This window comes from Podarcis bocagei, assembly GCF_964188305.1.
Source record: "Podarcis bocagei genome assembly, chromosome: 18".
NCBI lineage: Eukaryota > Metazoa > Chordata > Lepidosauria > Squamata > Lacertidae > Podarcis > Podarcis bocagei.
The window spans coordinates 6,714,705-6,727,634 of NC_138144.1; the positions used below are offsets into that span (position 1 = coordinate 6,714,705).

Below are 12,930 nucleotides of genomic sequence, written 5' to 3' on the forward strand. Positions count from 1 at the left end.
GTGTTGGAACACAAAACTCACTGAGACATTGCTTTCTCTAGGTTTTCACCAGGGCAAAGCTGATCCATGTGTGTTTGTCAAGGAGGAGGGGCAAAACAAACTGTATTGTTTATGTTTTGTTGATGATCTTCTGATGTTTTGGAAGAATCAGGCTTTTTACCAAAGCACCCTAGCTCAGCTGAAGGAGCACTTTGACATGAAGGATCTTGGTGAGGTATCCAACTATCTTTCTCTGCAGGTGGAGAAGGACCAAGCAGGTAATTTTCTGGTACATCAAACACAGAAAATTGCTGATGTGTTAACCAGGTTGAATTTGGTTGATGCAAACCCAGCAGACACACCGATGGTGACAGGTTACCAGGTAGACAGTACTGCTGAAGCGTTTTCTGACACAACGCTATACAGATGCATTCTAGGCAAACTGAATTTCATTGCCAGATGTTCAAGACCTGACATTGCTGTAAGCTGTAATCTGCTTAGCAGACATGCCAACAATCCTACGGTTCAGGATTGGAAAACTCTGAAGCGCATAGCCCGCTATTTGAAAGGGACTATGCACTACAGGCTGAGGTTCACCAGTCAGAAGACTGGAGGTCTTGAAATCTTTGCAGATGCAAGTTTTGGAAGTGACACCACGGATGGTACAAGCACTTCTGGAGTATGCTACATGTACAACCACTGCCTGTTTGACTGGTTGTGCAGGAAGCAAACAACAGTGAGCCTAAGTTCCTGTGAAGCAGAACTCAATGCTCTGTCATTTTCACTCATGGATTGTGAATGGTTGATGCAACTGTTTAAGGACATCAGGGTGTCTGTGAAATGTCCTATACAAGTGTATCAAGACAATAGATCGTGTTTGGCTTTGCTGAACTCCGAGAGTTGCAAGCAGAGAACCAAGTACTTGCAGATTAAGCTACATCGTGCAAGAGAGTGTATTCAGAAAGGACTGATTCGGGTGTCCTACATGCCAGGAAATGAAATTCCTGCTGATCTGTTGTCTAAGGTTGTTAACAGAGAACAACATAAGGTTTATGTACAAAGGTTGCAATTGGGTGAACCACAGGTACAACAGGTTACACGAAAAGGGGGAGGATGTTAGGATATTTCCGTTCCACCTTAAAAGGGAGCAGGCTTTCTGTAACAGAGTCTGCGCATGTCCTGATCACAGGATGTTTTTGTTCAGATATTCCTTTCGGTTTTGGTCAGTCGGCTCAGAGACGCTGACAGAATGGACGTGTTTTCTTTGTTCTGTTCATGTCCTAAATAAAGTCTGTAAATATGCTCTTTTGCTCTTCTGCGGTGCAAGCTTTTGGCTGTGCTTTTATCTGCTGATAAACAGTGTGCACCAAGCCTAGGAATGTGGCTAGGAATTTCCAGAGGCTTCGTGTCGCTAACTGTTGGATCTGCGTGACTACGGGAGACCGATGGACGTCCAGAACTCCGGCTTGGGGGCTCAGATGGACGTTATCTCCCTGGCAGTTTCCCAACAGTTCGCTTGTTAATAAAATGTCTCTTCGAAATTGCTACACTCAATCTGAAACTTCATGTTGAAGACCAGACATGGTTGTTGTTGTTGAGTCGCTTAGTCGTGTCCGACTCTTCGTGACCCCCTGGACCAGAGCACGCCAGGCACTCCTGTCTTCCACTGCCTCCCGCAGTTTGGTCAAACTCATGTTAGTAGCTTCGAGAACACTGTCCCACCATCTCGTCCTCTGCCGTCCCCTTCTCCTTGCGCCCTCCATATTTCCCAACTTCAGGGTCTTTTTCACGGAGAAAAAAAAATATTTAAAAGAACATACAGTTATACCTTGGATCTCAAACGCCTTGCATTCTGGTCCCCAAATACTGCAACCCCGGAATGAGTGTTCTGGTTTGCGAACGTTCTTTGGAAGCTAAACGTCCGACGCAGGGCCGGATTTAGGATTGATGAGGCCCGAAGCTACTGAAGGTAATGGGGCCCTTTATATGTCCAGCTGTCGTTTGTCAACAACAAATAGCTGCTGGTTTTTTGTGTTGAATATATGCTACAGTACAGTGGTACCTTGGGATGCGAAGGGGATCTGTTCCGGAGCCCTATTCGCATCCAGAAGCGAACGTAACTAGCGACAGCACATCTGCGCGCACACACGCGCGTCGCTTTTCGCCTTTCTGCGCATGCGCGTGACATCCTTTTGAGCGTCGGCGTATGCATGAGCGTCGAAACCTGGTAGTAACACCCCTTGCAATGCAGGAATCTCAGCTCAAGAACCCATGGCAGGTGGCAGCCCCAAGCTCTGCTGAAAACCTCCAAGAAAGGAGAGTCTATCACCTTCTGAGGGATTTCCTCTCACTGTCAAACAGCTCTTGCTGTCAGAAAGTTCTTCCTGGAGTCGGAATCTCCTTTCTGGTCGCTTGAAGCCAGGGCTTCAGGTCCTGAGGGCCTCTGGAGCAGGAGAAGACAAGCTTCCTCCCTGGGACGCCCTTGAGATATTGGTAGGGCTCTCATATCCATGTCCGGAGGGATAGGGAGCAAAACATCTCTCTCTCCCCTTTCCCCACCCCATGCAGAATGGCAAGGGGTCTGTGCATCCGGCTGGGAAGAAGGTGGTGGGAGTGTGGAGCCTGTCAGGAAATTCAAGCCTTATCAGGAGAAACTGGTCACTCTCCAGGCACCCGGCTTGATCTCCTTGTTGACCTCCCTGTCTGCGTTTCCCGGCAGGATACAGGCTAGGTCGTGATCGGCGATCCTCCTCAGCGTGAGAAGGGCACACCACTCTTCCCTGCTCCCCCCAGGGAGGGGAAAGAGATAGACAGAAATGTATTTACATGCCTTTATTTCTGTCTTTGCAGCATTACAGAGAAACCCGTCTGCTCTCTTCAAACACCAACAGCAGAGAGACAAACTCCACCTCCTGTACTTCCTGTACAGGTCAAATTACACTCTGAGCTAAATCCGGTGCTCAGCACTGTGAATAGACTGTCCCTTTGTTCCCACGGTACAGTCCCAAACATTCCCATCATGTTTTGCTTTCCAGCCAGCTGCAGCTCGCTGCCGCATTGCTCCTTTTCCGTAACAGGGCTGGCTGTGGGCAGGATCCTTGCACTGCCGGGGGTTGGACTAGATGCCCCTTGGCACCCCTGCCAACTCTGCCGTGCTCTGATTCTCTCGAGCAGCTGATGGAACGGGCGGGGGACCAAGATGCAGAAGAAGGGGAGACACAACCCCACCCCCCACCAGCCCCCTCTGGCCTGACCCACAGTGGCCTCATCCCAGCACACTTTGACCCCCCTGGTTTTATTTTTCTTCATTCAGCCTGGCCCCCGTTTGCCAGCCTATGTCACAAAGTGCTGCTTTGCAAGCAAGCCATATAATGCCCTGCAAGGGGGATGCCTGTCAGATGACAGTGAGAATTGGTAGAGAAAGATGGATTCTCCAGGTAAGATGCCTAGAGGAGATGAGTGGCAATATTATTATTGTGAGGTGATGCTATTACAGTTCCAAAGCAAGGAGGGAGGGGGAAGAGAGAGAGAGAGAGTGGAATTCTGGTGGAGATGGAAGATGGAAGGAGGCTTGGAAAGGGAGTTTGAAGGGAGGGCAGGTGAGAGTCGGTTGAGAGCGGTGGGTTCTAGAAGGCGGCACGAGGGGGGGGGGCTGGAGCTGAGCTGGACACAGCTGCCATTGCTCCGAGAATGTGGTCGTTTAACACAGCAAGAAAGGGGTCTCTCCAAACTTGGAAGCATGAAGATTCCCTTGATTCAGGTGAGCCATGGAGCCAGGGCTTGGTTTGTACAGAAATTGTACCTCAGGTTAAGAACTTTGCTTCAGGATGAGGACAGAAGTCGTGCTCTGGTGGCGCGGCGGCAGCGGGAGGCCCCATTAGCAAAAGTAGTACCTCAGGTTAAGAACAGTTTCAGGTTAAGAACGGACCTCCAGAACGAATTAAGTTCTTAACCCGAGGTACCACTGTGCTGCTAAAGCCCAGATGCCTCACACCCCCCTCCAAGCTTCACAGAACTGGGCTATGCCTGATTATCGTCTCCCAAAGCAACTTCTTGTTGTTTAGTCGTGTCCGACTCTTCGTGACCCCCTGGACCAGAGCACGCCAGGCACTCCTGTCTTCCACTGCCTCCCGCAGTTTGGTCAGACTCATGTTTGTAGCTTCGAGAACACTGTCCAACCATCTCATCCTCTGTCGTCCCCTTCTCCTTGTGCCCTCCATCTTTCCCAACATCAGGGTCTTTTCCAGGGAGTCTTCTCTTCTCATGAGGTGGCCAAAGTCTTGGAGCCTCAACTTCACGATCTGTCCTTCCAGTGAGCACTCAGGGCTGATTTCCTTCAGAATGGATCAGTTTGATCTTCTTGCAGTCCATGGGACCCTCAAGAGTCTCCTCCAGCACCATAATTCAAAAGCATAAATTCTTCGGCGATCAGCCTTCTTTATGGTCCAACTCTCACTTCCATACATCACTACTGGGAAAACCATGGCTTTAACTATACGGACCTTTGTTGGCAAGGTGATGTCTCTGCTTTTTAAGATGCTGTCTGGGTTTGTCATTGCTTTCCTCCCAAGAAGCAGGCGTCTTTTAATTTTGTGACTGCTGTCACCATCTGCAGTCATCATGGAGCCCAAGAAAGTAAAATATCTCACTGCCTCCATTTCTCCCCCTTCTTGTATTTCCTTTTGATTGGGATGGTTTTCGTTCTCGGTCCACATACTGCTTAAGCCTGCCTTGTAGAATTTTAAGCATAACCTTGCTAGCGTGTGAAATGAGTGCAATTGTGTGGTAGTTGGCACATTCTATGGCACTGCCCTTCTTTGGGATTGGGATGTAGACTGATCTTCTCCAATCCCCTGGCCACTGCTGAGTTTTCCAAACTTGCTGGCATATTGAGTGTAGCACCTTAACAGCAGCATCTTTTAAAATTTTAAATAGTTCAGCTGGAATATCATCACTTCCACTGGCCTTGTTATTAGCAGAGCTTTCTAAGGCCCGTTTGACTTCACTCTTCAGGATGTCTGGCTCAAGGTCAGCAACCACACTACCTGGGGTGTACGAGACATCCATATCTTTCTGGTATAATTCCTCTGTGTATTCTTGCCACCTCTTCTTGATGTCTTCTGCTTCTGTTTGGTCCTTACCACGTTTGTCCTTGGTAATCTTTGAATGAAATGTTCCTTTCATATCTCCAATTTTCTTGAGCAGATCTCTGGTTTTCCCCATTCTATTGTTTTCCTCTATTTCTTTGCATTGCTCGTTTAAGAAGGCCTTCTTGTCTCTCCTTGCTATTTTTTGGAAATCTGCATTCAATTTTCTGTATCTTTCACTATCTCCCTCGCATTTTGCTTGCCTTCTCTCCCCCGCTATTTGTAAGGCTTCGTTGGACAGCAACTTTGCTTTCTTGCATTTCCTTTTCATTGGGATGGTTTTTGTTGCTGCCTCCTGCATAATGTTACAAGCCTCCATCCATAGTTCTTCAGGCACTCTGTCCACCAAATCTAAATCCTTAAACCTGTTCCTCACTTCCACTGTGTATTCATAAGGGATTTGATTTTGATTGTATCTAACCAGCCCAGTGATTTTTCCGACTTTCTTCAGTTTAAGCTTGAATTTTGCTATAAGAAGCTGATGATCTGAGCCACAGTCAGCTCCAGGTCTTGTTTTTGCTGACTGTATAGAGCTTCTCCATCTTTGGCTGCAGAGAATATAATCAAACCAGGGGCGCCGACTTATAAAAAATATTGGGGGGGCCCATACCGGGGTCCTGCCGCTGGTTCGCTCGGGTAGCCGGGAGAACGCAGTTCGAGGTGGCGGTGTTGGGGAGAGACCCTCGCTCAGGGCGCCACTAGACTTGGCGGCCGGCGGCCTATCTGGGGGGTTTTGGAGCGTATTTCGGCGGAGCGATTGGGGAGGAGGGGGCTTGTTGCCGGATTCTTCAGCTGAGCCGGAGATCCGCTGCTGGGGGTCCCTGGGCCGAGTTGTGAGCACGGCCTGCTGAAGGGAGATCCAGCCGATTGCGCGACGGGGACGGCCGGGGCTCTCCGGCTAGGGCGCGCGGCTGGCTGGCTGGCGAGGGAGCAGGTGGGGAGGAGGCAGGGGTCCTCACTCTCTTAGGAAACGCACCCGCGCGCCCTATTGCCACGAAGTCCGAAGGGTGCGTGTGTGGAATTAAAAAGCAAAAACGAGATACGGGCAGGGCAGGCAAAGAGTTTTCTGCAAGAGGATGGAGGGCAGGTTGAAGAGAAAATCACTCAGGATGAGACAGTCAAATCAGCCATGATAAAATGGGCTCAGGATATTGGGTATAACATCATGTTTGAGGACTGGGAAAGGTTATGGACCACCGGAATGAAATTCACGGCATGTAATGCCTTGAAGGAAAATATTATGAAAATGATTTATAGGTGGTACATGACCCCAGTCAAGCTTGCAAAAATATATCACCTGTCTGATAATAAATGTTGGAAATGTAAGGAGGCTGAAGGGACATTCTTTCACCTCTGGTGGACTTGTCCAAAAGTGAAGGCCTTCTGGGAAATGATCTATAATGAGTTAAAAAAGGTATTTAAGTATACCTTTCCCAAGAAACCAGAGGCCTTCCTCTTGGGCATTGTTGGCCAGAAAGTGTTAAAGAAGGATAGAACTTTCTTTATGTATGCAACTACAGCAGCAAGAATACTTATCGCAAAATATTGGAAGACACAAGATTTGCCCACACTGGAAGAGTGGCAGACGCAATTGATGGACTACATGGAACTGGCTGAAATGACTGGCAGAATCCGAGATTTGGGAGAAGAAACAACGGAAGAGGACTGGAAAAAATTTAAGGACTATTTACAAAAACAATATAAGTTGTATGAATGTTAAAAATTTACACGATTCGGAAACTATAGCTTCAGCAATTAGATTTGGGAAACAGGAAATTATATTTTAAGTAAGAAAAGGTCAAAATCTAAGGTAATACTATGTTTAATTTAAGATATAAGTAACTGATGAAAAGTATGTTAAATTTAGAGGTATAGTATTTGAAAAGTACAAAATAAGGTACGAAACAAGGTAATAATTTGCTGATATCTTTATTATAAAGAATGCAGGGTAAGGGAGATGCGAGGAAGTCCAGTTAGTTATATAAAAAATGTGTTGAATGGTTGGTTTTCTTTTCTTCTTTTTCTTTTTTTCTTTTTCTTGTTCTTTTACTTTTTTCTTCAGTGTATGTTTCTAACTTTGTATTTGAAAACTTAATAAAATATTTATAAAAAAAAAAGAGAGAGAAAATCCTTTCGCTTTTCTGGGGCTCGGGGAAGTCTCAGAGCCGGAGGTTGGGGAAGGGACCCCCTTTGCTCTGCCCTCTTCTCCCGTCTTAGATTCGCATGGGGGTCCCCGCCCGAGCTTGCCTGGCCACCGGGCCACACAAGGGCCGCGCTCTACGCGGCGCACCTTGCTAGCCGCGCAGCTGTCCTCCGCGGCTGCGGAGCGGCCCTGCGCCGGTGCCCAGCCCCTCTGGGCGCCCGCTGCGCTGCCAATGACAAGCGGGCGACGTCGCGGGCGGGGAAGGCGTCGCTTTCTTTCCCGATCCTGCATCCTCCCAGTCTTCCAGCCCTTTTTTGGGTTGGAAGCTCGTCTCGTTCGCCCTTCTCCTTTCTTCACCCTGCGCGCAATTTTCCTCCCTCGTCTCCCTCCCCATTTCTCCTTCCTTCCTTCCTTCCTGACTGACTGACGGGCTTGGGCTCGGGCTCAGGCTCGGGCTCGGGCTTCGGATCGGGCTCAGGCTCAGGCTCGGGCTCGGGCAGCCACAGCGTCGGCGGTGTTGGCGATCGGCGGCGCTGGGGGATGGCCCTCCCGGGGGAGCCGGCGCTGCTCAATGGGGTTGCCAAGGAGACAGGCCGGCCGCCCCCCTCCCCCGGCCCGGCGCCCCCCGCCGCGCCGGTGCCCGTTATCGAGCTGGTGCGCGCCGGGCGCCCTATAAAAGCCGCGGACGCGCCCCCCGCCCCCCGAGATTATTGGGGGGGCTGAGCCCCCCCAAACGAATTTTTGAGGGGGCTCGGGCCCCCTCAAGCCCCATTGAGTCGGCGCCTATGAATCAAACTGATTTTGATGCTGCCCACCTGGTGATGTCCATGTGTAGAGCCGTCTCTTGTGTTGTTGGAAAAGCGTGTTTGTGATGACCAGCTTGTTCTCTCGGCAGAACTCTATTAGCCTTTGCCCTGCTTCGTTTTGAACTCCACGGCCAAACTTGCCAGTTGTTCCTTTTATCTCTTGACTCCCTACTTTAGCATTCCAATCCCCTATAATGAGAAGAACATCCTTCTTTGGTGTTATTTCTATAAGGTGTTATAAGTCTTCCCACCTGTAACCTCTTCCTCTGTTTTTTATTTTCCTTTCTGTCTCCTAGGACATAAAAGGCTCCTCAGACGCCCGAACCTGAGGGAGGCTGGAGGGGCACAACCTCTGGAGATTGTGGTAGGTTAATTCCATGGGGAATCCATTCCCCACATGTGCAGGGAGGTCATGGCGCTGACCTGAGTGAAACAGGGCTGGGTTGGGGGGTTGCAGTCCTGTCTCGCCCCAGCCCCTCGCCCCCTCCTTCCAAGCCAGGGGTCAGGTGCCCAGGCAGGAGCAGGCTGGCAGACTGTGGTGACGTGGGCATGGGCAGCCTGGCAGGGGTGCTAGTTCTGTCCCCCTAGAGAGTACAGTGTCCTTCTTCTTTTGCAGGGCCGTGGTTTGGGCAAACAGCAGCAGCCCAGCGGTGCAGGAAAACCCAGCAGAATCCGGAGGTATGTTGTGACCTTGTGTGGCAGGGGAAGTGTTTCCCAGGGATCATGGGGGTGGAGGAGGAAGACCTGATTTAGAGATCCCTGTAGTTTTATGGAGAGGGTTTCTCTGTGGTCCAGGCAGGGCCCTAGCTAGGGGGTGGTGAGGTGGGCCCCCACCAGGGGCGCAGGTGAGGGGTGGGGCACAAAATTGGCTCATAAATATGTCTAAATATATAGATGACAATAAGAAATATTATAAATATATAGATATATAAATATATAGAAGATAATAAGAAATAAGAAATATCAACAACCTCAGATATGCACAACCTTGATGGCAGAAAGTGAGGAGGAATCAAAGAACCTTTTAATGAGGGTGAAAGAGGAGAGCGCAAAATATGGTCTGAAGCTCAACATAAAAAAAACGAAGATCATGGCCACTGGTCCCATCACCTCCTGGCAAATAGAAGGGGAAGAAATGGAGGCAGTGAGAGATTTTACTTTCTTGGGCTCCATGATCACTGCAGATGGTGACAGCAGTCACGAAATTAAAAGACGCCTGCTCCTTGGGAGAAAGGCGATGGCAAACCTGGACAGCATCTTAAAAAGCAGAGACATCACCTTGCCAACAAAGGTCCGTATAGTTAAAGCCATGGTTTTCCCAGTAGTGATGTATGGAAGTGAGAGTTGGACCATAAAGAAGGCTGATCGCCGAAGAATTGATGCTTTTGAATTATGGTGCTGGAGGAGACTCTTGAGGGTCCCATGGACTGCAAGAAGATCAAACTGATCCATTCTGAAGGAAATCAGCCCTGAGTGCTCACTGGAAGGACAGATCGTGAAGCTGAGGCTCCAAGACTTTGGCCACCTCATGAGAAGAGAAGACTCCCTGGAAAAGACCCTGATGTTGGGAAAGATGGAGGGCACAAGGAGAAGCGGACGACAGAGGACGAGATGGTTGGACAGTGTTCTCGAAGCTACCAGCATGAGTTTGATCAAACTGCGGGAGGCAGTGGAAGACAGGAGTGCCTGGCGTGCTCTGGTCCAGGGGGTCACCAAGAGGCGGACACGACTAAACAACTAAACAACAACAACAATAAGAAATATTATCATATATATATTTATCTGGAACTCCTCCAAGGAATCAGAATAACAGAGCTTGTTTCTTTCTTAGGCGAGAGGCTGGCAAGAACGAGGCTTCAGCGCCTGCTCCCGAGATGAACATCGACAGACCATCGCTGCGGTTCCCGGCGGTTCCTGATCCTTGCCTGCCTCACCCTCCATCTGTTCCCCGTGCGGGCATGGCTCCTTCCCGGCCGTACTTGGCGCAGAAGCAGCAGCCAAGGTTTCCCCCCATTAAGAACACCACCCGAGTGATTCTAGAGCCGGGGGAGACTATGGCTGCTGCCTCTGTGCCAGACCGGTCGGGATGGAGCCCAGACGCCCGCATGGAGGAGTTCAGGGTGGGGCAGTTAATAAGATCAGGTAAGAAAATATGCCCCCTTCCCAGGTCCCCACCCTCCTGTCCCAGACTGGGGCTCGCATGGCTGGGAGCCAGGCACCGGCTGATGTCTCCCTTTGTTTTGCAGCAAGGAGAAGGTTCAGCCTGGGAGCCGCCGCGTCCCGGGAGGGCCTGGAGCCGAGACAACGGCCTCTCGCCTCACAGGTAAGGGGACAGGGGGATTTCATTGCTTTGCCGCTCTATGCTTTGCCGCTCGCGATTTGCGGGTTTGGGGGGCGCGGGCAGGGGGCGCGTCAGAATGTCACCCCCCTTAAGGATAGCACCTGGGGCAGCCCGCCCCCCTGCCCCCCATCAGTACGCCCCTCGCCAGAAACAGGATTCGAACCCAAGAGCCCTCTGCTCACCTGGGACTCGACTTCCTGCAACGGCTTCTTGAAGCCCCGTCCCTGGTCGTTTGGTCAGTGACAGACCATTCACACATTCAGGGATTCCTTCTTTCTTGCAGGGTATGGCTCCTGCACCGCTGAGGCTGCTGCTGAAACCCCCTCCCCGCAAATAATACAGGTAAGAGGAAGAAGGGAGGATTTGCACAGAGAACACCCTGCTCCAGACTTCCAGACGAACTCTCATACTTAAAACCAAGGCGTTCCTATGAGAGCCGGTATCAAAATCACAGAAATGGATAAGGCGGAGCTATAGCTGATAAGGAATGCAGTGCTCAAGGCTTGTGCAAGGAGGACAGACTGTTAGGAAATCAAGCCTTATCAGAGGAACTGGCCACTCTCCAGGCACCCGGCTTGAATCCCGGTTGACCTCCCTGTCTGCATTCTCTGGCAGGATCCAGGCTAGGTCACGATCGGCGATCCTCCTCAAGCGTGGGAAGAACACACCACTCTTCCCTGCCCCCAGGCAGGGGAAAGAGATAGACAGAAATGTATTTACATGCCTTTATTTCTGTCTTTGCAGCATTACAGAGAAACGCGTCTGCTTTCTTCAAACACCAACAGCAGAGAGACAAACTCCACCTCCTGTACTTCCTGTACAGGTCAAATTACACTCTGAGCTAAATCCGGTGCTCAGCACAGTGAATAGACTGTCCCTTTGTTCCCACGGTACAATCCCAACATTCCCATCATGTTTTGCTTCCCAGCCAGCTGCAGCTCGCTGCCGCATTGCATCCATATCGTAACACAGACCTGGGCTAAAGCGAGTCTTCTTCTCCCACAGGCCACGTCGTGTATGCAACCGCCTGTACATGAAAGCCCGCAACCTTCTCCGGCGGCCTGGCCGAGGACATCGACAAAGGAGACGTCTCCGCCCGCCAGGAGCTGAAGACACGGGCCCGTTACCTGGCCGAGAAGTACGAGTGGGACGTGGCCGAGGCCCGCAAGATCTGGTGCTTCGGCCCGGACGGCACTGGCCCCAACATCCTGACGGACATCACCAAGGGGGTGCAGTATCTCAACGAGATCAAGGACAGCGTTGTGGCAGGCTTCCAGTGGGCCACGAAGGAGGTAAGCAAGAGTGGGCGCCCCTCATCGCAGGGCGGTGGGCTGTCTGCGGCCTGCCTTCTTGGAACGGAGCAGAGACTTGCTGCAGTTTCCAAATAATAATTTATTACTTGCACCCCGCCCATCTGGCTGGGTTTCCCCAGCCACTCTTTGCGATAATTAAGAGGTATATACACTTCACTGAATAAATAAGTGGACCCGTTTCATGTTTCCTGAAACAATAGGCAAACCAAAACAATGGCTATTCTTTGAAAGTCACACTTCTCTGAATTTAGCAAATCCAGCCCAGCGTGTGCCGAAATGTCTAAATTAGGCTAAAGTGGACATGGAAACGAATGGCAGAAAACGGCATTGCTGTATATTACAGGAAATTGCTTGCATAATGTGTGTATGAGCAAAATTGCATACGAAAATGCGGGTATGGGGAGAAATTTCCATTAGAACTTTTAAGAAATAAGCAAATGCCCCACCACCACCCTGAAAATCAAACATGGAACTGAATTTGTGATTGGAAAAAATGGGGAATTGACATTTGTCCTTTGACTATGACATTTGACTATGGCCAGATGGGGCTTACTAACCTGGGAAAGATAAACTTGACATGAGCCAACAGTGTGACGCGGCAGCTAAAAAAGCCAATGCAATTCTGGGCCTCATCAATAGGAGTATAGCATCTAGATCAAGGGAAGTAATGGTGCCACTGTATTCTGCTCTGGTCAGACCTCACCTGGAGTACTGTGTCCAGTTCTGGGCACCACAGTTCAAGAAGGACACTGACAAACTGGAACGTGTCCAGAGGAGGGCAACCAAAATGGTCAAAGGCCTGGAAACGATGCCTTATGAGGAACGGCTAAGGGAGCTGGGCATGTTTAGCCTGGAGAAGAGGAGGTTAAGGGGTGATATGATAGCCATGTTCAAATATATAAAAGGGTGTCACATAGAGGAGGGAGAAAGGTTATTTTCTGCTGCTCCAGAGAAGCGGACACGGAGCAATGGATCCAAACTACAAGAAAGAAGATTCCACCTAAACATTAGGAAGAACTTCCTGACAGTAAGAGCTGTTTGACAGTGGAATTTGCTGCCAAGGAGTGTGGTGGAGTCTCCTACTTTGGAGGTCTTTAAGCAGAGGCTTGACAACCAGATGTCAGGAGTGCTCTGATGGTGTTTCCTGCTTGGCAGGGGGTTGGACTCGATGGCCCTTGTGGTCTCTTCCAACTCTAGGATT

At 50.1% G+C, this 12,930-nt stretch overlaps 1 protein-coding gene across 1 annotated transcript; it reads left to right on the forward strand.

The window, feature by feature from the left end:
• The first annotated feature begins 3,303 nt into the window (after positions 1-3,303).
• LOC308577639 (uncharacterized protein) lies at positions 3,304-11,739 on the forward strand. The gene is made up of 7 exons (XM_081178013.1): positions 3,304-3,739; positions 8,372-8,439; positions 8,692-8,753; positions 9,907-10,217; positions 10,322-10,398; positions 10,700-10,758; positions 11,422-11,739. The coding sequence occupies exons 1-6, from the start codon at positions 3,670-3,672 to the stop codon at positions 10,751-10,753; spliced, it is 642 nt and encodes a 213-aa protein (XP_081034139.1). The 5' UTR covers positions 3,304-3,669; the 3' UTR covers positions 10,754-10,758; positions 11,422-11,739.
• The last annotated feature ends 1,191 nt before the right edge of the window (positions 11,740-12,930 follow it).

Excerpts from the sequence above, each read along its gene's own strand:
- LOC308577639 (XM_081178013.1), top strand. The coding sequence starts at position 3,670 with ATGTGGTCGTTTAACACAGCAAGAAAGGGGTCTCTCCAAACTTGGAAG. Across the intron at positions 3,740-8,371 it reads TGAAGATTCCCTTGATTCAG|GACATAAAAGGCTCCTCAGA; the intron begins GTGAGCCATGGA and ends TCTGTCTCCTAG. Across the intron at positions 8,440-8,691 it reads CACAACCTCTGGAGATTGTG|GGCCGTGGTTTGGGCAAACA; the intron begins GTAGGTTAATTC and ends CTTCTTTTGCAG.